The sequence below is a fragment of the Ostrea edulis genome, chromosome 2 (genome assembly GCF_947568905.1).
Source record: "Ostrea edulis chromosome 2, xbOstEdul1.1, whole genome shotgun sequence".
NCBI lineage: Eukaryota > Metazoa > Mollusca > Bivalvia > Ostreida > Ostreidae > Ostrea > Ostrea edulis.
Window position 1 is genome coordinate 18,870,389 of NC_079165.1, and position 23,986 is coordinate 18,894,374.

At 35.3% G+C, this 23,986-nt stretch overlaps 1 protein-coding gene and 1 long non-coding RNA gene across 2 annotated transcripts; one reads left to right on the top strand and one right to left on the bottom strand.

Moving 5' to 3' along the window:
- Positions 1-3,009: 3,009 nt before the first annotated feature.
- On the top strand, positions 3,010-3,683 carry LOC130051413 (integrin alpha-X-like). Its single transcript, XM_056153327.1, has 2 exons — positions 3,010-3,104; positions 3,160-3,683. The coding sequence occupies exons 1-2, from the start codon at positions 3,023-3,025 to the stop codon at positions 3,681-3,683; spliced, it is 606 nt and encodes a 201-aa protein (XP_056009302.1). The 5' UTR covers positions 3,010-3,022.
- Positions 3,684-15,423: 11,740 nt separating this feature from the next.
- On the bottom strand, positions 15,424-23,964 carry LOC130052143 (uncharacterized). The gene is made up of 3 exons (XR_008800524.1): positions 23,602-23,964; positions 19,818-19,979; positions 15,424-18,824 (listed from the first exon to the last, which is right to left on the bottom strand). It is a non-coding gene; the product is annotated as an uncharacterized LOC130052143 (long non-coding RNA).
- Between the last annotated feature and the right edge of the window lie 22 nt (positions 23,965-23,986).

A 23,986-nucleotide genomic window follows, 5' to 3' on the forward strand; every position in this document is an offset into this window, starting at 1 on the left:
AAAATTCTGAAAGAAAAGATGTATAACAAGTGAATACATATATATCATGATGAATTACAGAATATTTTGGGCGTTACCTTGTAAACAGAAATCTTCACAAAGTGAATGAAAGGCTTTGGATTTAGGTTATGTTAACCCATATACGGATAAATTATCTATCGTTTTGTTTTGAACAGGAAGTTATACATAAATATGTATCGATCTTCATTCCATGTAGTGTACATATATTTGAGTTACACGGCTAAACATAGTTCTCGAGACAGAAGAGACATGCAAGACGAATTCACACATTACAAAGTACAGTACCTGTTAGTGCGCTATCCTATACTTACGTAGATTTGGTTCACACTTGTGTCTGCATCTATGTCCAAGTTTACTTTAACATAGAATCGTCCAATACTCTATCGTTTCCGGTATCGCTGTTCTTGTTTCAGGAAGCTAAATTTTTCAAGAACAACAACAATATTACTCTTTCTAAACACGGAAGGAATTTACAAATGATAAAAAAAAAAAGATGTAAAAGATATCACAAGACTACAAATATAGATATTCAGGTGTGAAAAGGTGGTTGTTTTTTTTTTAAAGCAGAAGTACTAAATATAGACTTGCTCAAGTCTCTATGTTTTTTGGTTTTTTTTTATTAATTTATCATTTCGTTCAAATTTTTCTGTTTCAGAAGTCTAAATATCTGGTCTCTTACCATACTTAAATATCACCAAACATATCTATGTTTGGCATTATTAAAAAGTATTAAAGAGAGCACTGATTATTAAACATAGAGACTTGAGCAAATCTATGCTAAATACTGTGCGCAACGATACATTTTAAATACTTCATAGAGAATCCCGACACGTGACAACCTTCTCTTCAAACCAATAAATGTCTAGCACTTGTTTGTATGTATGCATTAATCAATGTCGACGGTGAAGAGGACTCACCTTGGGTTGTGCGTTTGAGTCCTGTTTAACCTACTGTAACCTAATGTGTGTTCCGTTTCAGAACTCAAGTTTGGAAATATTTTTTTCTTTCTTGGAATCAAGCACCAATACCACAAAAGTTTATTGTTGCAGATTAATTTACGAAATAGAAGTAAGATTTGCCCCATGCATTGGTTGTAATTGCGTTTATTCTATTAACAGAGGCTTCGATAAGACGTTTACCTGGCGTTCTGTCTACGACTCTTCTACACCCTAACACTCTACACAGTGAATGTCAATATATTGTTATAAGCTAGAAAGAAAGTTCAGAAAATGTAAACATCTGCTACACTTCTATCTAGATTTTGGCTCATTCATTCACTGCATGTATGTTTTCTCTTTGATTTTCATTGAGTGCCAATTGCAACAACGAAGACGCATTTTGTTTCATTTTAGTGCCCTTCGTCCGCGTATGGATATATACATTCTACGAACTACTTTTTGAACAACTAACAACTAAACCGATGCGTTACAGTAGTGTGTAGTACCATGTAAATCAACATGTAATTCAGTAAATAAAAATAGATATTCATTCAGTAAATAAAAACAGATATTCATTCAGTAAATAAAAACAGATATTCATTCCGTTATGATCGTTTATTTTATGCGTTTAGAGTTTGCCTTTCGTGGACTATTTCTCTTTACCATCGTTCAAATATGGAAATCATCACCAAATATGGAGACATGCCAAGGTCAGATAATTTTCAGCCGTTATGTGTAAATAGCTTACAAGGTCGATAATATAAATATTTTACATGCTTAAATCCATTTCTATTTTTAAAAAAAAACACAGAAAAATATATATGATCAAATGTCTTTCTGTAGTTTGTTAAACAGGAGCAAACTTAAGATTTTTTTCCTGCAATGTTTGCGATTTCATGTATGTTTCCAGAAAAACGTATGTAGAATACAGTGTTCTGCTAAATTAATTAATGAAGGTATCCCTTCATGTAAGGATAAGTTAGTATTGGACAATTCAAGCGATTGCTTAAAAAAAATATACGATCGGGTTCTTGATCTATCATTTTATAAAGTTTATTCGAAACGCTCAATTTCCATGAATAAAAACATGGAGTGAGAGACAATGATAGACAGCTAATTTCTAGTTTCATTACAGGGCATCTGTTATCTTTCCGGTCATTTGAGTGTCGTATAACAAACAAAATTCCCCATAGTTAAATGGTTGAGCAGCTGCCACTCACATGCACGACATTTTACTTATAGGCGCAAATTTTACACGTGCAAATACTCTTACTGTGTTTATGTAATATTTGCGATGCGTTCACATGCACTAGCAAACTGTGCGTAAATCCGTACTAAGTTACCTATTCCAAGCAATATGGATGTATTTTGAGGACAAAGGAACGAGGTGGATCTATCCTTATTATGTAGCTATAGATTTTGTCATTTATTGTTCTAATACAATTTGCAGTTTGAAGTTACAGACACAGCAGAAGTTCACAACTCTTTCTAATACAGGACGATGTGAAATTTTAAAAGAAAATTATGCAATATTCTAGTGACAATTTCAATAATTTTGTCATGTGTGTAAATTTTGCCATGCGTTCACGGGACTAAATTTACTCATATGTAAAAGTGAATATGCACCTCGTCTGACTAGATGCAGATTTCAGATTAGGAATAAAACAATTGAGTAAAATACTTTACATATATGCAAATGCTTTCACATGACACAATATACTCCTGGTTGCAAATTTTGCACATATGCCCCAAAATGCACCCCGTGTGTAAACAGGTGCATGTGAAAGGGATTTTAGTAATCAAAAATTAGAACTAGTTAAAAATATGGTTTTTGCATTTTAGGTTCGAACTTGGTGATCGTTCATAATGTATTTTCCCACAGAATTTACTATTAAATAAGTTATGAAAATTAATTAATCCTTCAGTAGGTGCATGTGGACACATATTACAAACGGTATATACATACGACCTGTCTTATCAATATGACAAGTTACGAACAACCTGTTATCAAATGAGGCTAAGCAATCTTAGCCATTTTCTCATAAAAAATTCCAACGGACAAAATGGTCGTCTGTAGATCCTTGTTCATTTCTACTCTGGTCTATGCATTCCTGATGAGATGTCACTCAAAAATTCCTACCACAGGTACGCTACGAACACTCTCTTTCATGCCCTTGTTGACGCTAGCGTTTCTTCTCAGGATGCAGACCTCTGGATGTTGTTTTTCTGGTCGATAGCAGTGGGAGTGAAACCAACGACTCGTTCAATGCCCAGATTGAATTCATGAAAGAAATCGTCAACAGCTCTGCTTCTTACAATAACAACACCAAGTTCGGTGCAGTTAACTTTTCTAACGATGCTAGACTGGAATTCAAACTTAATTCATCAGAACAAGATATAATTAGAGCCATATCAAATATTTCGCACATTGGTAAATTTACTCACTTGGAGGAAGGATTTAACTTCGTAATTGATGTAATGTTCACAAAAAATGGTGGTGATCGCCCACATGCTGATAATGTGCTTTTAGTATTGACGGATGGCATATTTCACCCTGAAAATACAACGGAGCCAGTGGAGGAACTGCTCGGGAAAGGCGTTGAAATCATTCCCGTGCTTTTCACTGATGAAGTAACAGATAAATTGGCCAGCAATGCCAATAGCATTACACATACAAACACTACTTATACAAAAGACACATTTGATCCCAAGGAACTGTTCTGAAAAGGTAAGTGCGTGTACTGTGTTTGTGCATCTTTCTTACCTATCCATACTAGGATACCAATGTAGATATTACGCTTCACTGATTAAAACTCATAATACACTACAGGTGTCTCCATGTTGCCAACAGCACCACCAAGATCAACGATTGCTTCGGCAACAACAGACCGAGGTAAAAACGAAAATGAGAATACAATGTAAGAAAGAATATTATCTATATTACAATTAAAGGAAGAACTTTTCAAGACAAGACAGAAAATGTTTTGGACCGACTTGAAATGCCTACCAGTTTTTTCTTCTTCACGTAAGGCATCTACCGTAATCAGACAATAGTTGTGAAACTGAATGGACGAAGCTTTTCACTCAGAGCTTTCTGTCTTTTGATACACAACTTTCCTGTCTTTTTTATGTAAAACAGTTTCCTTGCACATTATAATATCCAATAAATATTCAGCAAGCATAAAGCATCATGATATACGAGTCTTCTTAAGACCTGAATACTCCAATCTGCTTATTCTTCAGGGTGCAGAGACAATATTTCAATATGCCCGAGCTATGGTGCAGATATGTGCATTCGATTTAAATCTTGGGCGATGGTGCAGTGTCGCTTGCTTCTGTAAATTCGATCAAGGTAATTTTTTCAACAACTTCCAAGTCAGTAAGCGCAGGTTCAAAAATTCATAAACCAAAAGATCAAAAAGTTTAATCAATTCGTTTTGCTCCAGTTGACAAGAATTAGATGAAGACGAAAACAATACATGTTAATGTATTCATAAATGAATGAGGAATCGGTATTTTATCGAATTTTGATAAAATTAAGTACTATATCAATACTCATTTAGATTCAGGGAGACTACCACTTACCATTCCAACGTATAGTACTAAAATCTGGGTCACCATCACAAATAAACATGGATGAAGTCTACTTTGTGTTGTTTTTTCTTTCCATTTTTAAACCGTTCTCGGTTTAACAATTTCAAAATGGCCCAGTAATCAAACTACTTGTGTTCTCGGCTTCTTTGTCGAACAGATCGTAGCGCACTGTCAGCAGGTTGCTGAGTCTGAATTTACTCCTGAGCGACCACGTTTTGCTGTTTGCCCTATGTAAAAGATAATGGCTAAATGAGCGTTTTTAAAACGGGTGCGAAAATTTGGCTGTATATTCATGAGTAACAGGTAAATCTATGTAGGTGCATGATATACATAAGATGTATATCAGTTTCACCTATTGACGAAAACTGACTGTGATGGACACGTCTATTGACTACATGTAGCGTATGTCCAATGGATAAACAGTCCCCTGGTAAAAATATCGCTGACACAGCGGAGTATACACTGCTCCTGCTTGCAATGGAGCACCGATCTATATGATTGATTATATGTTGTTTAACGTCCCTCTCGAGAATGTTTCACTCATATGGAGACGTCACTACTGCCGGTGAAGGGCTGAAAAATGTAGACTTATGATTGGCGCTTACAGCCTTTAAGCAGGAAGGGATCTTTATCGTGCCACACCTGCTGTGACACGGGACCTCGGTTGTTACGGTCTCATCCGAAGGACCACCCCATTAGTCGCCTTTTACGACAAACAAGGGCTACTGAGGACCCATTCCAACCCAGATCACTACGGGACCCGATCTATATGAGTTATTGAATGAATATGCAGTACAGACTCTACACAAAAGGTGAAATGATATAATGTCCAGTGGGCAATCAGAGATGACCGCGAAGTTTATCTTTATATTAAGTAGCGTGGGATCTGTTCTAATGTCCAGTCCTCTTGTCGTCGAGATGAAATCTGGAGCTAAGATGAACATTCTTTGCGTCGTCTTAGTTTTATGTATAGGTTTACTGAAAAATTCCATTGGTGTGTTTCAAGGACATTCGGACTTCGCTGGTAAGAAATCCTGACGATGAATACAGATTATTAGGTGCGCTTGGTTAATAACTTATATGTGATAATCCTATTACGTCAAAACGATGCATATACTTAATGAAAGAAATGAGGTGAAATGTTGATTTCTGTCTTTATACCTTTAGAACTTATCTGGGCAAACCCGCCCGTTACAGAAGAATGAAAATAGCATCTGTTAAAAACAAAAATCACTCGATTATTCATTATTATACGTCCCGATTCTGGCTAATTCAAAAGTCATAATCAAGGTTATCATTTAAAAAAAACAACAAACAAACACGCAGAAAAACAGACCAAAAACATCGTATCTTGATTACAATCTCGGGACGCATGAAAAACAGCGGTCAGAGATACAAATTTCACTTCACCTCATCAACATAGAAAACGTGGTCAAGCGACAAGATTTTTATAATGCTCCTGAACGTATGATAATGATGTCATTGTAAACTATTGTCAAATAAACCACAACATATTTTTACGATTTTAACAAAATCGGGTTGGAATGTAAATGTATAGCTTTGGCCTTGACCTATCAGTCTTTATCTTGTTATCACAAAGTTTCGAACAAACGAAGAGTAAGAAAAGCTTGAACTTTCAATTCTATCTAGATATTGTATAGTTCAAAATTATAGCCATGGCTAAAGTTGAGGTCAGACAAAGACACAAAAAAAAAAAACAAAAAAAAAAGAGAGAGAAAGAGACCCAAAAAAAAATCACCAAGCCCTCGATCTTAAATCTTAGGCGCAGCAGTAAGAAATACAAAGACGCCGTTGCAATTTCACATTAAAATCACTCTATAATCACGATATTTCCAGATCCCTCCACATGCAGGGACAAGGTGTCGCAGTGCTATACCTATGATCCGATTATCTGCACAATATACAAGAGCTGGGCGGACATTCAATGTTCCTGCTTCTGCCAGTCTCGTCACGGTATGTGTTTTCTTTGCTGCATTAGAAGGTCTTCGGACGGTACCATTCCATGGTGACAAAACCCTAAGATGCTGATGGAAAAGAGTATGCATACATGTATAAGGATCTGCAGATTATTGAAAAGATTTTCACTTATTTGTTGTAGAACAAACTGTGCTACTGCTGCACCAATCACTCTGACAACTCTGACACAGCCATCTCAACATGTAACGAGTCCTCCAATTCATTCCATTTCCTGTTTCACATGTGAAGATTATCTAACTTTTCGATGTCAATCTTTTGCGACCGTATGTGACAACACTTGCATGATAAGATACGGGGATGGCAAACTGCTGTCCAAGTGCACAGTAGTAAGTTCTCCATCAATTGCAGTCTGTTCTCAAGATACAAAACAAATAGGATATAAAATTAAGGCTTTATAATAACACAGCACAGGATATTTTGCTTGAAAACTTGTGGAAAGGGGTGCTTGATCATGGGGTCTCCACCAGATGATTTTCAAATATCAATTTCAGAACAAGTCTTGCTTTTATGAGAGAATAGTTTTTGTTTCATTTGCATATCAGTTTAAAATAAATACTCTTGAACTGGAGACTTAATAATGATTCACCATATGTTAAAATTACTGTACACTGTGCATACATGTATATTCGGAACCTACAAGCAGTTGAAACTCAGTTGCTTGCATTCATTCATGGATACCTTTATAACTTAGGACCTGGAGTGCAGATCTGTTCAACAGAACGACTTTTTGCACTTTGGTAGTTCGACTCGCTGCTGTAAATCTAATAACTGCGTTAGCGAAACTCTACAACAGGTTATTCTAGGTAAGCATGCATGATAACAACTACGAAAATGTCCGAAGTTATCATTTTGTGAAATACCTTTAATGATTTTGTTTTCCAGTTCACCAGACGCAATCTGGGGGCGAGACAACTTATCCCGTGACGACAACAGCAACAATGTCTTCTGCCACGGTGACAACTTCTCCAAAAGTTCAGAGTTCAATAACATCTGCAACAACACACCCGATGACTCATCAACATGTATCAACATCAAAATCAACACATCTTGTAACGTCAAAACAGAATTCATCAACATTGTCTCAAAACAATACGATACAACAAACAATGGCGACATCATTGCAGAAGTCAGCGGCAACAGCTCCCGTGGCGTACCCTGTAGTACCAAAAGCAACTCATCGCTGGTCCTTTGTCACTCTTCCTGTTGGAAGACGACGATAACTAATAAACATTAAACTGTAACCAATTTATCTCACCAATTACGAAGAAAGTTATTGAATAGGTAAATATTTCCAGTAACATGCAAGGTGAAGATAACGAACAGTGATCAATCTCATAACTCCTACAAGCAATACAAAATAGATAGTTGGGCAAACACGGACCCCTGGACACACACGAGGTGGGATCAGGTGCCTAGGAGGAGTAAGCATCCCCTGTTGACCGGTCACACCCGCCGTGAGCCCCATATCCTGATCAGGTTAACGGAGTTATCCGCAGTCAAAATCAGTGTGCCAAGAACGGCTTAACAATCGGTATGAAACACGTCAGACTACATTTGACCCAATGCGAGGTTGTATATGGTACTTTGATCTTCTAATGGCTTATCAAAATGTAACCTCAAAAGGATAATAGGCAAAGACATTTCAATGCCATCTGAACCAAAGCTCTGAGAAATACATTAAGGATTAAATACATTGACATAATGGCTGATTTCCTTTTTAAACATGAATGAAAATATGAAAAACAGCAATATTTGTATATTCCTTTTAAATATAATCGCCCGGGTACTTGTAGCTCAGTCGGTTAACATGTTGATTGCTTAAAAGACAAAAAATACCCTGTCGATCTGCAGATCGCAGGTTCGAGTCTAGCAATTTTTTTTCTTTTTCAGATTACTTTCTTCTAAAACTGGTTTCTTGATTAATAAAGTATTTGAAAGTTTTCATTGTACACATCCTCCACTTTTCATCCATATGAAAAGTGAAGATAACGAACAGTGATCAATCTCACAACTCCTATTAGCAATACAAAAAAGAGAGTTGGGCAAACATGGAACCCTGGACACACCAGAGGTGCGATCAGATGCCTAGTAGGAGTAAGCATCCCCTGTCGACCGTTCACACCCGCCGTGAGCCCTATATCTTGATCAGGTAAACGACGTTATCCGTAGTCAAAATCAGTGTGCTAAGAGCGGCCTAACAATCGGTATGAAACAATATTGGTCCAGTCCTGTATTCTGAATCGCAGATGTCGTCTGCACCACGATACGATGACGTTGAAGCAGTATTGGGGCGCACTGCTGGACGTCTCGGTCTGATGTTGTGCTCGCGCAGACGATTACGCACAGTTTTTGGATTGATTGGTCGAAGTCCAGGAATGCTACGATCAGTCAAACTTGCTGTCTGGAAACGATTTCTCAGGTGCACAAGTCTAATGTGGTTGTCCTGTCGACGCGATGTCACACGTGGACCACCAGAACGTGGTCGATCCCGAGTGTTACCACATTGTTGGAAACGTCTCCATAATGACTGGATGGTGTTCCGATGAACTCCAGAGTGTCTTGCTACGATATTTTGTGCCATTCCAGATTGAAGCATCCCAACAGCACGATTACGTTGGTTTTCGCTTAGTTGTGGCATGAGAGAAGGGTAAATTTTGTCAAAACTAAAGTGCTTTCTTTAACGAATAGTGTCCAAACAAACCTTTTACACTTCTTACTCCAAACAGTATTGGCCAGTAAAACTCGTGCGTACGAACACTTCAATAAACAATATGTGTTCAGTCCGTGCATCTGAGTCGGGTACTATCCGATATTGTTTAAAAACATCACCTTTATCGATTGTTTAGATTTTATAAATATAAACAAATATAGAAAAATGTACAGTTTCTTTTTTCCCCTAGTATATATTGAAATCAAGATTATGGCAAGCCCTTTTACTATTTATTCGAAAAACAAGATATCTCTTTAAATTATAGAGATATCTCTTATTTCAAAGAGATATCTCTTTAAAATGAGATATCTCTTTTACTTTTAGAAATATCTCTCACACTTAAAGAGATGTCTTTTACTTTTAGAGATATCTCTTACACTTAAAAGATATCTCTTTCACTTAAAGAGATATTTTGTTCACTTTGAGAGGTACCTCTTTTACTTAGAGAGATATCTCTTATACTTTAAGAGATATCTCTTTCACTTAAAGAGATATCTTTTTCACTTTGAGGGATATCTCCTTCATTTAAAGCGATATCTCTCTTAGAATTCCGAGAGAGATATCTCTCAAAGTATAAGAGATATCTCTTTAATCGTTGAAAGAGATATCTCTCAAAGAAAAAGAGATATATCTTTCCAATATTTTTTACTAGTTTGAATACTTAATGAATTCTTCCTAAACCGTAAGCCCGACAAAGCAATTTTTACCATGATGGCTGCAATTCCGGGCGAAGATTTTGCGTTTACCGCATGTGAAGTGTATACAGGTAACAAAAACACAAAACAAAACAAAGACAATCAAATGATAAAATATGTGAGCTAGACTAGATGTACATTTACAGTTATACTAAATTATGTTTCCCCAACCATCTCTTTAACCTTTTCCACCATTTTTACACTAGAAGTATTTTGATTGGTTAAAAAATTGGTATATCTCTCTTATTTAAAGAGATATCTTATTTTACGAATAAATAGTAAAGGGTTTTGCCATACAAGATACATAAATGCATGATGAACAGACATAATTTTAAACAGAACGAACGAACTCGTAAACAATCGTCGGGTGACGCCCTATGAATAATTACGTCACAGATTTTTGCAACGTATGTAAATCAACCTACACAAGAGTTTTAATCCTTCGGAATAGGCGTGCATTGGACTGGAGGATGCATCCATGCTTTTAGGGATCACCATCTTGATGTATATAGTCAGCAGATTTACCGCCCTCCCTAAATGCCCAACGACACCACAATTCTTTCCAATCTTGTATCACTAGTAGGGGCGGATCAAGGTCGGATTGAAGTTGGAGGCAGCTCAACTTCACGAGACGGGGGTTTGGGGGCCGCCTTAAGGCTCCCAAGGCTTTGGATTTTATAGGCTTGAAATATGTCTACTTTGAAGTTATTTGTACCATTTTCTGTCTTTTTAATGAGGTGAAATTAATAAAATGATTTTGTGATCTATTTCCCTGGAGTGGAAAAAATTATGGCTTCTTTCATTGTTTTTTCTCTCTAAACAATAAGACCATGATTTATATTTACACACAGTTTGAAAATAGGTATGAGGGAATTAGCAAATTTATGGTCCCCCTCAACCAGAGAGCTATTTCCCTTGTCGGAGGCCTCGTCGCCTCGGGAAATAGCTTTTTTGTCAAAGGAAACCCGAAAAACCCATTCAAAAACTGTTATACCGAAACAACTTTTTAGAATTGATTTATTCTTCTGCCATGGAGAAATATCTTGCGATCAATTCCTGGAAGGCTCCTGAGCATTTTGATTGTTTAAAAATATTGATGAGGGAGTTGTCCGTGTTTTCCAGGGGAAAGTCCTGAGGAAATGGTGCATTTTCTGAGAAATCGACAGTTTTATTGTATTGCTTTTACATAGAAAATAACCAGTAGAAATATGATGAAGAGGCCCATGGGCCACATCATTCACCTGAGTCACCTTGGCCCATATTTAAAGATTTTCCCTATATATTCGCATGTAAAACTTTGATCCCTATTGTGGCCCCAACCTGCTCCCAAGGGCCATGATATATACAAACTTAAATCTGCACGGTCAGGAAGCTTTTCATGTAAATGTAAACTTCTTTGGTGTAATGGTTCACGAGAAGATTTTCTCTATATATTTGTACATATAACTTTGATCTTCAATTGTGGCCCCACCCTTCCCCTGGGCCCATGATTTTAATACACTTGAATCTGTACTATGTCAGGAAGCTTTCATGTAAATGTAAACTTCTCTGGTCCAGTAATTCTGGAGAAGATTTTTAATGATTTTCCGTATACAATTGTATGTAAAACTTTGATCCCATATTGTGGCCCCACCCTACCCCTGGGGGCCAAGATTTTAACAAACTTAAATCTGCACTATGTCAGGAAGCTTTCATGTAAATGTAAACTTTTCTGGCCCAGTGGTTCTTGAAATTTCCCCTATATAATTGTATGTAAAATTTTGATCCTCTATTGTGGCCCCATCCTACCCCAGGAGTCATTATTTTAATAATATAATGTCAGGAAACTTTCATGTAAATTTGCACTTTCCTAGCCCATGCAATGGTTCTTGAGAAGATTTTTAAATGTTTTCCCTATATATTTGTATGCAATACTTCGATACCCTATTGTAGCCCTACCCCAGGGGTCATGATTTTAACAAACTTGAATCTGCACTATATAAGGCAAATTTGATGTAAATTTCAAAAGTTCAAAAGGGGCATAGCTCTCAGAAAAATTATTGAATCAGAATTTCCTGGAAATGTGCACATCTACACAGTGTGTCCTTATTAACTACAAAGTTTCATGAAATTCTGTTGAGCGGTCTCAGAGGAGTTGCGCTGACAAAAAAGGGACTGAAGGACTGGTCAAAAACATTATACCCTCCACAACTTCGTTGCTTGGGGTATAAATATAGGCACAACAGTGATGAATTATAAGATTCCAATTTCAAGGACAAAAATTCCTCAAGGTTATGAAATGTCCATGGATTTAGATGTTTGTCAGACATCGAACCAAGCATAATTAGAAAATAAAAGGTCTGCGAGTGCAACTTCTGTACGAATTTGTCCTGTTGTCCTAATTTCTGATCTTCACATTAGCCCAAAACCAATTTCTGATGGAAGCCTGATCTCGCATCCAAAAACTATTATAAATGTTGCCAATCTGATTAAAATCAGCTCCTTGATCCACTCCTTTAAAAAAAAAAAAAGAATTGTCACGAGGTAGTGACCCTATAAAATCAAAGTACTTAAAGTACTCGTGGGAGTTGAACATTGTGGAAATTCAGTTAGAACAGATAGCACTGGAAGGGTAGGGGGATAAATGACTGAATATTATCATGATTTTAGATACAAATCAATTGTTGTTGTTTTTCAAAGCGTTACAACAGCAAACATGGATAATGGAAGGCCCATGGGCCACAACGCTCCTCGAGTAACTGAAGTCGTGTTGTTGTTTTCTAGAATTTCAACCCTTTATATTCTCATGAAAAATGTGACCACATATTATGGCCCAAACATTCAAATCAATATGGTTTTCAATGCCTTGCAGTTATGAAGAAGTTTTTCCCCTGTATATATACATTCAAGTTTAATCCTAGTTGTAGCTAATTCTAAGGATTCATTACTTGAAAAGGTAGTCCAATATGCTAAACTGTCACCTGAGTATACTACAGTCCTGTAGAGGATCAATGGAATGGTAAATAATTGTATAATAACTCAAAATAAATGAAATGCAAAAAAATTAAAAATTGTCCGGCATCGGAAATGCACAAGCCGAGTTGCGCAAGGAATGGACATAGAGGGAACCGGCAGAAAAGTTTGCAAGAATTATCAAGCAGGGAGCAAAATTTTGCGTACATAAATTTCAGCCGACTTAAATCCTTTCTGACCTTGACCTTTAACCCTTGACCAAAATCAATAGGCTTCTTTGTCTCATCAAGGGCGATAATCCATCTAAGTTTAATTGAGATCCTATAATTTGTTAAAAAATCATAGTGCAGAAAACAAAATTTTCTCCAAATTTCAGTCTATTTATAGCCACTGTGACTTTGACCTTTGACCTTGTGACCCCAGAATCGATAGACTTCTTGTCTTACTTAATCGATCTAAGTTTGATTGGGATCCTATAATTCGTTCAAGAGCTATGGTGTGGAAAACAAAATTTTCTCCAAATTTCAGGCTATTTATATCCAGTGACCTTGACCTTTGACCTAGTGACCCCAGAATCGATAGGCTTTCTGGTCTTACTGAGGGTGACAATCCATCTAAGTTTGATTGAGATCGTATGATTCGTTCAAGAGCTATGGTGCGGAAAACAAAATTTTCTCCAAATTTCAGTCTATTTATAGCCACTGTGACCTTGACCTTTGACCTAGTGAGCCCAGAATCGATAGGCTTCCTCATCTTACTGAGGGTGACAATCCATCTAAGTTTGAATGAGATCCTATAATTTGCTCAAGAGCTATGGTGCGGAAATGAAATGTTGATGCGTGCCCGCCTGCCCGCCCAAAGGCACTTCATCAGATCATGACCCGAGTTCGACTTCATCGCAACTCCCCTAAAAATGAAACACTAGTCAAATAGTGTTATTTATTGCCAAGGTATTTGGGATATTATACTGTGGTTCAAACAGGGGGTGAATGAACCTGACAGAATGGGAAGAATATAGCGGAATCAGACTTGTGATGTTGGAAATCTATAGTGATTAATAAACTATACATGTACAAGATCCATAACTATTTTTTTTTTCAGTTTGTGAGGGAGAATCCTCATGTCTCTTTCATCTGTAGACAAATAAACAATGTGTTTTGACCAGAGCAATTTCCAATCCTTTTTGCAGCATAAATTCAACATTGTGGCAACTGGGTTAAACTTTGATAGTGAAGTCATACATGGCAGCACCTTATCCCATGCTCTTAAAATTTCTGTTTGACACACACTCATGACATCCACTTAAACATTACAGAGTGCAGCAAAATCTCATTGTAATAGGGGATTCAAAATGGATAACTGGTACAAAATATGGTACATACTATTAAAAAAGTATAATGAATTTGACATATTGATGTCTTGGAAAAGGAAATTCTGACATCGGGGCTCTAAGCGTTTTCAAATATTGTCATTTGATAAAAGTGTTCTACATTTTTAAAAATAGAGATTAATATGTCTTTACATACATAGGTGAGAAAGTTTCCATTATTCCTAGCCGAGAAATACCATGTATGCACAAAAAATTCATAAACAAATATCATACTACTCACGTAGAAAATGTGGACCTTACCGTCATCAAGCGCAGCGAAACACGCCATTTCGAGATTTTCGTCGACGAAAGCTCGGTAACACTAATGAATAAGGTACACTCATTTTGTATCTATTTTGTGACTTTCTTTATTAAAAGACACAGTTCTCTAATGTGTAACGTGCAATTACTACGTAATTCAATAACTTGAAGCATGAAGCAGTTTCACTTTGCAACCGGATATAAGAAATTTTATTTCGTATACCGATCCCAATCGAAAGTTGTTGACTGGGAATGACGTGTTTTAATTCAATATACATGTAACATCAAGCATTTTTTATATCACATTAAAAAAAAACCAAATATATACACATACGCAATGTTGTAGAGTTATTTTTGTAAATTTTCTGAGGTTTCGCACCATATTCGATATTTCGCGCCACGGTGTCAATAGGTCTTGTGTGCAGTTGCCGTTCGTTTCCCTATCAATGTTTATAGGTAACGCTGCGCTACAAACGACAATTTTCAACCTTATCTTTTATTTTTCTATGTATATCAGTATCAATTTGATCGAAATCCTGTATTCAAATTGATTTGAATACAATATCATTGCATTTCCTTACATGTCAATTATCAAAATTAGATTAATTCAGAAAAGTTACATGGATTATTTAATGGCGGATGTTTATAAAAGTTTATGTTGATTTACCTAGGAGTAAATCAGCTGACACAGAACCCCCGCTGACGACCATTATACAAATCAATACAAATTACTGCGCAGAAAAGTGCGTGATGACCCAGGGAGATTGAACATAGTTCAACTCCCAAAAAAAGGAGCAGATAAAGAGCTGATTTTAATATCAGATTGAAATTTTACATATTCATGAACTTCTTTTCTTAAGACGAAAAAAAAAAAAAAAAGAAGACTTTATCAGTGTAGCATTTTATTTCACCTATCTTGGTCCTACACACACTCACATACAAAGATCAAATCTTCTACACATGCATTGGCAAGACACCCAACATCTACATATTGGCCTTAAATAAGGAAAACAAATGTTAGAGCACTAGTCTAAAATGTCGTTGTTGAAAAACGTTTGATAAATTGTGATACAACACTTTACTGAACATCAATTCCAATTATTGTCATGTTAAAGATGAATATTTTTTACAACAAAAACTAATCTGAAAAAGTCCCTGTGATTACAGTTTAAAGCAAAAACACAAGGATTAAATATCATTAGCCATCAAAATTACCAAGGCTTGTCAAAGATATTTGTAATACATCAACCTTGATCAGTGTACATATATATACCTTGCCTAAAATTTTCTAAGTGGACCAGTGCATTCAAAATTGCAGAGTCATCTCTGGGATAAGGATATAAGTCCTATAACATGTGAGGAAATCAGATATTCCTCTATGTATATAGTGTATCTCATCAAATTTTCAATCCTGTTTTAGTGCAAAATGTTCTAAATTTCACTGGAAGCAAACTGAATTTTAGCATTGTCATTCACAATGAATTGGGTCTAAATATTTTTAAAAGGGGATGGAAAGGACCACTATTCCATTATGCATTCCTCAAGGCTGTATCACCAAGGATAAGAGTATAAAACTAACCAAATTTTTTTTTGCTTTGACAATTTCTCTTCATGGTTTGCACATTACAGAAGTGTATACATTGTACTCACTTTTCACACCGTACAAACAACTCACCACTTTAGAAGTGGACTAAAATATAGATTGTTTTTGTTTCTAAAAATAATGTATGTCAATAATTTTCTTGTTCCCGAGATTAGTTTCCATTACTTCTGCACTCCCAAAATGATAAAGGAAACATAAGGATAGTATAAAACTTATAACAGAATGTGTATATAACTATACATGTGTAAAATTTTAATACATTAGTCTTATTGTTTCTTCCCACTTTCGAAAGGGCATTCTCCATCATATATTTGAGGGACAAAAATAAACTTTTTGTGTATAAAAATAAAATTTGTAACATTTCCACAAATCACTTATGATCTTTATACAGTTAAATCGGATTTCAAACATAATTAATCAATGTTTCTAACACGGACAGAGCTCTACTGACCACATAAATGCACAACCTTTGGTAAATCCCTACAGAGATATTTCATTATGGATGAAATTATAGGCTACATAAAGGAATTATCTGGTTCTTAGGCTATGGGCAATTGTGTATATTTAAAAGAAACCAAATGGATGATATCATCAAAATCAGAGTGAAATTTTGGAGACCATTTCTGCAATCTTTGTTGAAGTTCAATACTTCTTTTTCAAAACAGAATACGCAGAAGACTCTTGAAACTCAATAATTTGGCTGAATTTACAATCTACTGTACACTTTTTAAATAATTAGATATCGCCATTGATAAATTATTGCATGTCTTTTTTCGATCTGTGTATATTTCCTGTTGTAGCATCATTAATCTTCCACTCAAAGCAAATATATCCTCCTTGCAGCATTTTTTACAGGAAAAATTGACCCGAGAACCAAATGTTAGCTTGATCGATAAGCCTTATAAATATAGCAGAGAACTGAGAGCCCTTTATACACACAATTCTTCTTTCGCATTTTTTGGGGCACAGACTATGCCATTTTTCATTGCTCAAAATTCTCAAATATGAACACACACTTGTTCTAAATAATATCGAGTCAAGAACATATATCGACATGAAATTTTATCCTGCACTAAACATTGTAAAACCAGTCGCTAAAAGGGAACCAAACAAAAGCGGTCGCTAAAAGGAAACCAAACAAAAACTTGCGTTCAGTATAGAATATACACATGTCAATCAAACCTGCTTGATCAAAACTAACAATACAAAAAGCATACAAAACATATATCTAATCTTAGTGTCAGAGAGGTTGAGATTTCAAACATGTACAAGTATCGTTGGGGAATCACCCAAAAACTCAGCACATGGTCTAATAATTCTTCATGTTGGCATGTCATCTACTTCTCACTAAACTGTCTACATTTCAGCATAAACGTGTAGCTTTAATGCTGTGAAATGTAAATTGCATTCTCTGTGGATCAGTAGTTGTCAAAACCTTGAAATGAAACCAGCCATGTTGAAGGTTTGCAACACATTTGTCTGTTGCAATTTGTCTTCGTCAAAAATTAAGGGAAACAAGTGCATGCGTACTTGTAACTACATGTAACTGTGCACAAGGTTTGAAATCTCCATCTCTCAGCCATGAACAATATGGAGGTAGCGTTTTGCAGTATTTAGCGTTGTCGGCACATAATAAATAGTCACGTGATTATGACGTAAACTCTCAGCTAAGTAAATACAAAGCTCATGAGCCGTAATCAAACTTAAAATAATAAACACTGGAAAACGAGGTAATAAATTAATGGGAAAATCACAACGAGGACAATAATTAAGGCATAAATACAAGGTGAAGATAATATGCTCAAACATCCCATATAACAGAGTAATGTCTGTAGTGAAGTAATTGTACAGTGTCACATGGTTTGTGTTCATTTTGAGGTGACAAGGGGCGGCAACTGAGAATATGCAAAATTGTGATTTGTCTTTGGAATTGTAATGCATGCATCAACTAGAAGGATTTTTTTTGTTTGTGTAAAAACACGAAAAATTATTTATAAAAGCAGAAGTAGATAGACACTGACTAAATATAAAAAATGAAAGGAAGACCCTAACAAGATGTACATGTCAAAGTACTCGTTTCATATAGGCAGAAGTTTCCATGACTGTTGGATTCTGAATAAAAAAATTCATGATTGTGCTCACGAGTCTATATGTATAAACCAGCCTGCTAAGATGAAGGTTCATATCTTTTCATGAAACTGGTTCTCAGCTTTCATATGTAAACAATGAATAGATTGCTATTCCGAAAATATCCAATACGTTTCTTTTTGATGTTTATTATCACTTCATATTTTTACTTGTAATTAAATGAAGAAAAAGTTACTAGGAGAATTGTTTTAAAATTGCTTTTTAGACTTTGAGTAATTTTACAAACGCTGTATGAAAATACAAAATTTCTCATAATGTATACAGTTGAACAAATGCTATGAAATTAAAGTCTGTTGATATTGCATATCCTTTGGGTCAACATTTCTATTTAATGACCCCTCTCTAGACGGGCCTTGTGAGACATTGCGTGTTGAGGAACGAGAAAATGAACTCTCCCTGGAAGTTTCTCCCCGTGATCTCGTCTGTTTCCGGCCCCGACGAAACAGTTTTTTTAGGCTCCCGCCAAGGGAACGAGATTTCTTGAGATTCGGTGTTTCTGATGTCTCTCTTTTCCCCCTCACCAACTCAATATCATCTGTCAAAAATTACCAAACATGTCATCAATTTTCGTGCTGGCAGAAAAACTATGAACAATTTATTTAGATTTTGTGATTTACTTTAAAAAAGATAGTTTCATATATCAAAAGTATGAAGTTTTACAACTATTTCCCTATTAATGTAATTTCCTGGTGCTTTATCATAATGCTTTACCATAATTTCAAAATACAAAATGAAGATACGGGTATGGGGGACTAGAAGCTAAAACAGAAGCTGACTTCCTGCATAATGATGACAAAGCTGTGGATTGTGCCAGGTCATGCAAAAATCACTACTCAATAACATTGATGTAATTTGTTTATTGTATTTTTGATATACTTCTGATACATTTTTATTCATTACATAATCTTCTCTATAACATACTACTGATAAAACAATACACATTAACGCATGTACACGTGCTGCTTACATCCATTGTCCATATTTCAAGATTTTCCCTATATATGCGCATGTAAAACTTTGATCCCCTATTGTTGCCCCATCCTACCCCAGGGGCCATGATTTAAACAAAATTGAATCTGCACTAAGTCAGAAAGCTGCTATGTAAATTTGAACATTTCTGGCCCGGTGGTTCCTGAGAAGATTTTTTAATGAACACCCTTTTTTGCGATTATCTCTCCTTGGAAGGGAGCATGGCCCTTCATTTCAACAAACTCGAACCCACTTCACTCAAGGAGGATTTGTACCAAGTTTGATTGAAATTGGCCTGCTGGTTCTGGAGAAAAATTTTAAAATGTGAAAAGTTTACGACGACAACAAGAACCAAGCCAACAATAGACAATGGAAAGTTTTGATCAGAAAAGCTCAGGTGAGCTAAAAAGTGCAGAAAACTGATTTACAGGACTGACAGACAAATGGACAGAGTGGAAACCTATAGTTCAGGACTGACACACGAATGGACAGTGGGAAAAAAACCTCGAAAGAAATTTATGTACTCGCTTAAACATGAAATCTATTTTTTGTGAAATACCTCATAGGTGTTCCCGAACCCTGCGTCTGTGGTAAGATCGAGATTCTTTTCTGGGCATTGGAGGCTTTGGCTGGAGCTGTTGGTTGCTTTTTTATGATGGATTCTGCTTTGTGGTTCAGGTAACGGGACGTTACTATCTTCTTTCCCGCTTTCTTCTTTGGTCTGTGAAAGGACTAGCAGGCATTATTCTAACCAGACACAAACACTAACACAGTCATTCTTCTACACTGTCCGCAGTAGATTTGGTTTTCCATACTTTTATACTCTCAGATTTCAACTTTTGCAAAAGCAATACTGAGATAATGCAAAAAATTAAAGAATGAGCACTGAGTTTATCTATGAGATTACTATGCATTCAGTGCCCCCCCCCCCCCACCCCCCGAACTATATGAGTAAGGTACCCATACTTATTCAATTGGAAAAAAATAGCATCAAAATGGAACAAATTGAGAATTTCCTTTCATATTATACCAACAAATGGCATTTAATTTAAAATTACCACTGTATCAGTGATATCTTAAAGGATAAACAAGTATTCATTGATTATAATTTTACAAACTAGTGCCATTTTATTGACCTCTACTTATATATTATGAGAAAGTGAAGAAATTAGTTAACTCGTACAACATTTTATGCAAAGCGAATTACAAGCCTCAAATTACAATGTTATAGAAGTTCGTTACTGGACATTTTTAGCTTTAAAAATGTGGAAAGTTGATAGTATTTGGCATTGGGAATGGTACCAGTTTAACATTGTTATCAGTTATATAAAGAAACAAGAGGTCCACAGCCCTGTCAGTCACCTGGATATTAGTAAAAGTATAACTAACCACAAGGGTACAGAATCTATAATTTTCTTGTTCTACATATCTAAAATTGCCCCCCCCCCCCCCAATGATGAAAGACTTTACATTTGTTATATTGATACTATATGACTATTTTGGATCGTCCTAGACTCATAACCCTGGGATAGCAAAATTCACAATTTTGAGACACACCTTTCTCAAGTTTTATACAGTATCAGCAAAATTAAAGACGTCTTTCAAATGATAAGGACAATAATAATCACTATGTTAATTTTGGCCTCACACTAAAACCAAAACCCCTACCCCGTAATTATGAAATTTACAACTTTGGTAAAGGGCTAACTGCTTCTTCTAAATATCTATTCAGCTTCAAGAACATTACAGAAGATGTTATTTAAATGTTTTACACATAAATACTATCTATATACTGTAACAAGTTTGAACCTGTCCTGGTCTCAGAACGTCTACCCCGGGATCATGAAATTGACAATTTCGGTAGAGGCCTTTTTGCTCTACATGACCAGTTTTCATGAAAACTCAGTGGTCTGAAGACCGAGGCCAGTGAATTTTAAGGTCGGGTCAGTGAAAATCAAAATCAAAAAGTCCAATGGACTTGTAGACATTTTGTAAGTTACATTAAATATAATGTTGGATATTCTAATCGTCTTACTAGTATAAATTTACCATCAAAATAAATCAATAAATAGCACATAAATTGTTTGGAAATTGTGGTTTGTTCATTTTTTATGATAACTATACTTGTACTTGACAAGGTAACTTGTACTTAAATCACATTAATATTCAACAAACAATTTGTTGAAACAACAAAAAATGGTCGCATTCTGCATCACACCACACACCAGTATTGTTCAATTAAAATGAATTTCGTTAGTTGCAGTTATCTCTCATTTTATGCAATTTGTAGTAATAATTAATCGTTTACATTCGATGTTGTGAGATAAGACTACATCCTAAGGTACAATCAGGTTGTTTTCATGTTTGTGAAAAATATGTGAATTTGTAGTCTTGTCTGCGGGTGGAGAGACCATGTACGGTATTGTTTTTCTGTTACTGATGGGAAGGATGTTTTTATAGGGTGGATATGAATAAGTGCAAGTAATTTACTGAAACTTTATCAAATATGATATTTGATAAAGTTTCAGTAAATTAATTGTACAATACATTCCATAATATAAGTGATAAACATGTACTATGAAAATTGGGAGGGGGGCAGTAAATTTCACTATGGGCCAATAACTTCAGGCAGTTCACTAGTCCTACTCGTCAGTTTTAAATGTTTTCATGAACACTGCATGATTATGTATTTAGTTTTTCTTAAACATGTGTGATTGTAGAGAAAAAGAGTTTTGAAAATTGGTCCATTTTTGCCTGTTCTTGCCCCATCCCTAAGGCCCCAGGATTCCTGAAATTTACAGTATATGCCCCCTTGTCCCAAATAAAATTTGAAACAAAATCGGAATGTTAGTGATTAAGGAGATTGTCAACGAATGCCAAATTCCACACACCAATAGCAAAAGGTCACCAGAGTCACTCAGGTGACCTAAAAAAACAACACACCACCCCACTGGCATTGCTAACCAAGTTTGTGTATATGCAAAGTATAACCACAGAAACTTTTAAAACTCTACATGGTCGGATTATCACCAGACAGTTTTTAAGATATTGTTGAATTTCAGAAAATTACATATATTTTTCGATATTGAAATATTTTGGATTTCCTAAACATTGTAATTGCTCATATAGCAGGAGATTTTTCAGATTTTAAGCTTCAACACTCTGGAATGAACTTCAGGAACATATCAGAAAGGATACAACAAATCTTTAATCAAATGAATTCAAAAATCTTTAATTATACATGAAATATACAGAAATGGAGTGGAAAAACATTTTCACACATTATTTGTGATCATCAAATAGATGCAATTCAATCAAATTTACTTACTGAAATTGATTAGAGATGTTTATTTTTGTTTCACTGTGGTGAGTAATTTGGTTTTTCTTGTTCTCTTTTGAGTTATCTTTATGTACCAACTAGTGTATCTGTGGTGTCTGCTTCAGTCAAACTTTTTTATGTAGTTTACATGTACAAACTGTGAAATGTTTGTTCTGACTAAATGTACTAATCAATGTCTCTGTGATGTTTGTTCTGACTAAATGTACTAATCAATGTATCTGTGATGTTTGTTCTGACTAAATGTACTAATCAATGTATCTGTGATGTTTGTTCTGACTAAATGTACTAATCAATGTATCTGTGATGTTTGTTCTGACTAAATGTACTAATCAATGTCTCTGTGATGTTTGTTCTGACTAAATGTACTAATCAATGTATCTGTGATGTTTGTTCTGACTAAATGTACTAATCAATGTCTCTGTGATGTTTGCTGACTAAATGTACTAATCAATGTCTCTGTGATGTTTGTTCTGACTAAATGTACTAATCAATGTCTCTGTGATGTTTGTTCTGACTAAATGTACTAATTAATGTATCTGATGTTTGTTCTGACTAAATGTACTAATCAATGTATCTGTGATGTTTGTTCTAACTAAAACTACTAATCAATGTATCTGTGATGTTTGTTCTGACTAAATGTACTAATCAATGTATCTGTGTTTGTTTTGACTAAATGTACTAATCAATGTATCTGTGATGTTTGTTCTGACTAAATGTACTAAACAATGTCTCTGTGATGTTTGCTCAGACTAAATGTACTAATTAATGTCTCTGTGATGTTTGTTCTGACTAAATGTACTAATCAATGTCTCTGTGATGTTTGTTCTGACTAAATGTACTAATCAATGTATCTGTGATGTTTGTTCTGACTAAAGTACTAATCAATGTATCTGTGATGTTTGTTTTAAAATACATTGACCCCTGAAACTGTGTCTTATATGTCTGCTTATTTGTATGTTTTATATCTAATAGAGTCCTACATACAAACTTACACATCACTGACCTGTGTTGATGATCTGGCTGTAAGGGGCTCTCTCTTCTGATCTTTCTCTACTTGGAATTTCTTCCATTTTTGAGAAACTCTGTTGCTATTAAATATAAATGAAATAATTAATGACACATGTTATTATATATGAAAAATTGTACATCAATTTCAACTTCTTTGGTTAAACAAAATTTTGTTTACAGAATTTAATCTGGAGGTCACATTACTTGGACGATTACTATTACACATCTAAATCATTTTAAAATTGTATGCATACAATTCCCATTCAATCGCACTATAGGGAAAAATGAAGTTTGTTAAATCAGCCCTTATTCATTTATTTGCCTCCCTTCCTGATGAATTATATCTATATCTTCTCCTTTGAATGTAGAATTATCTTTCA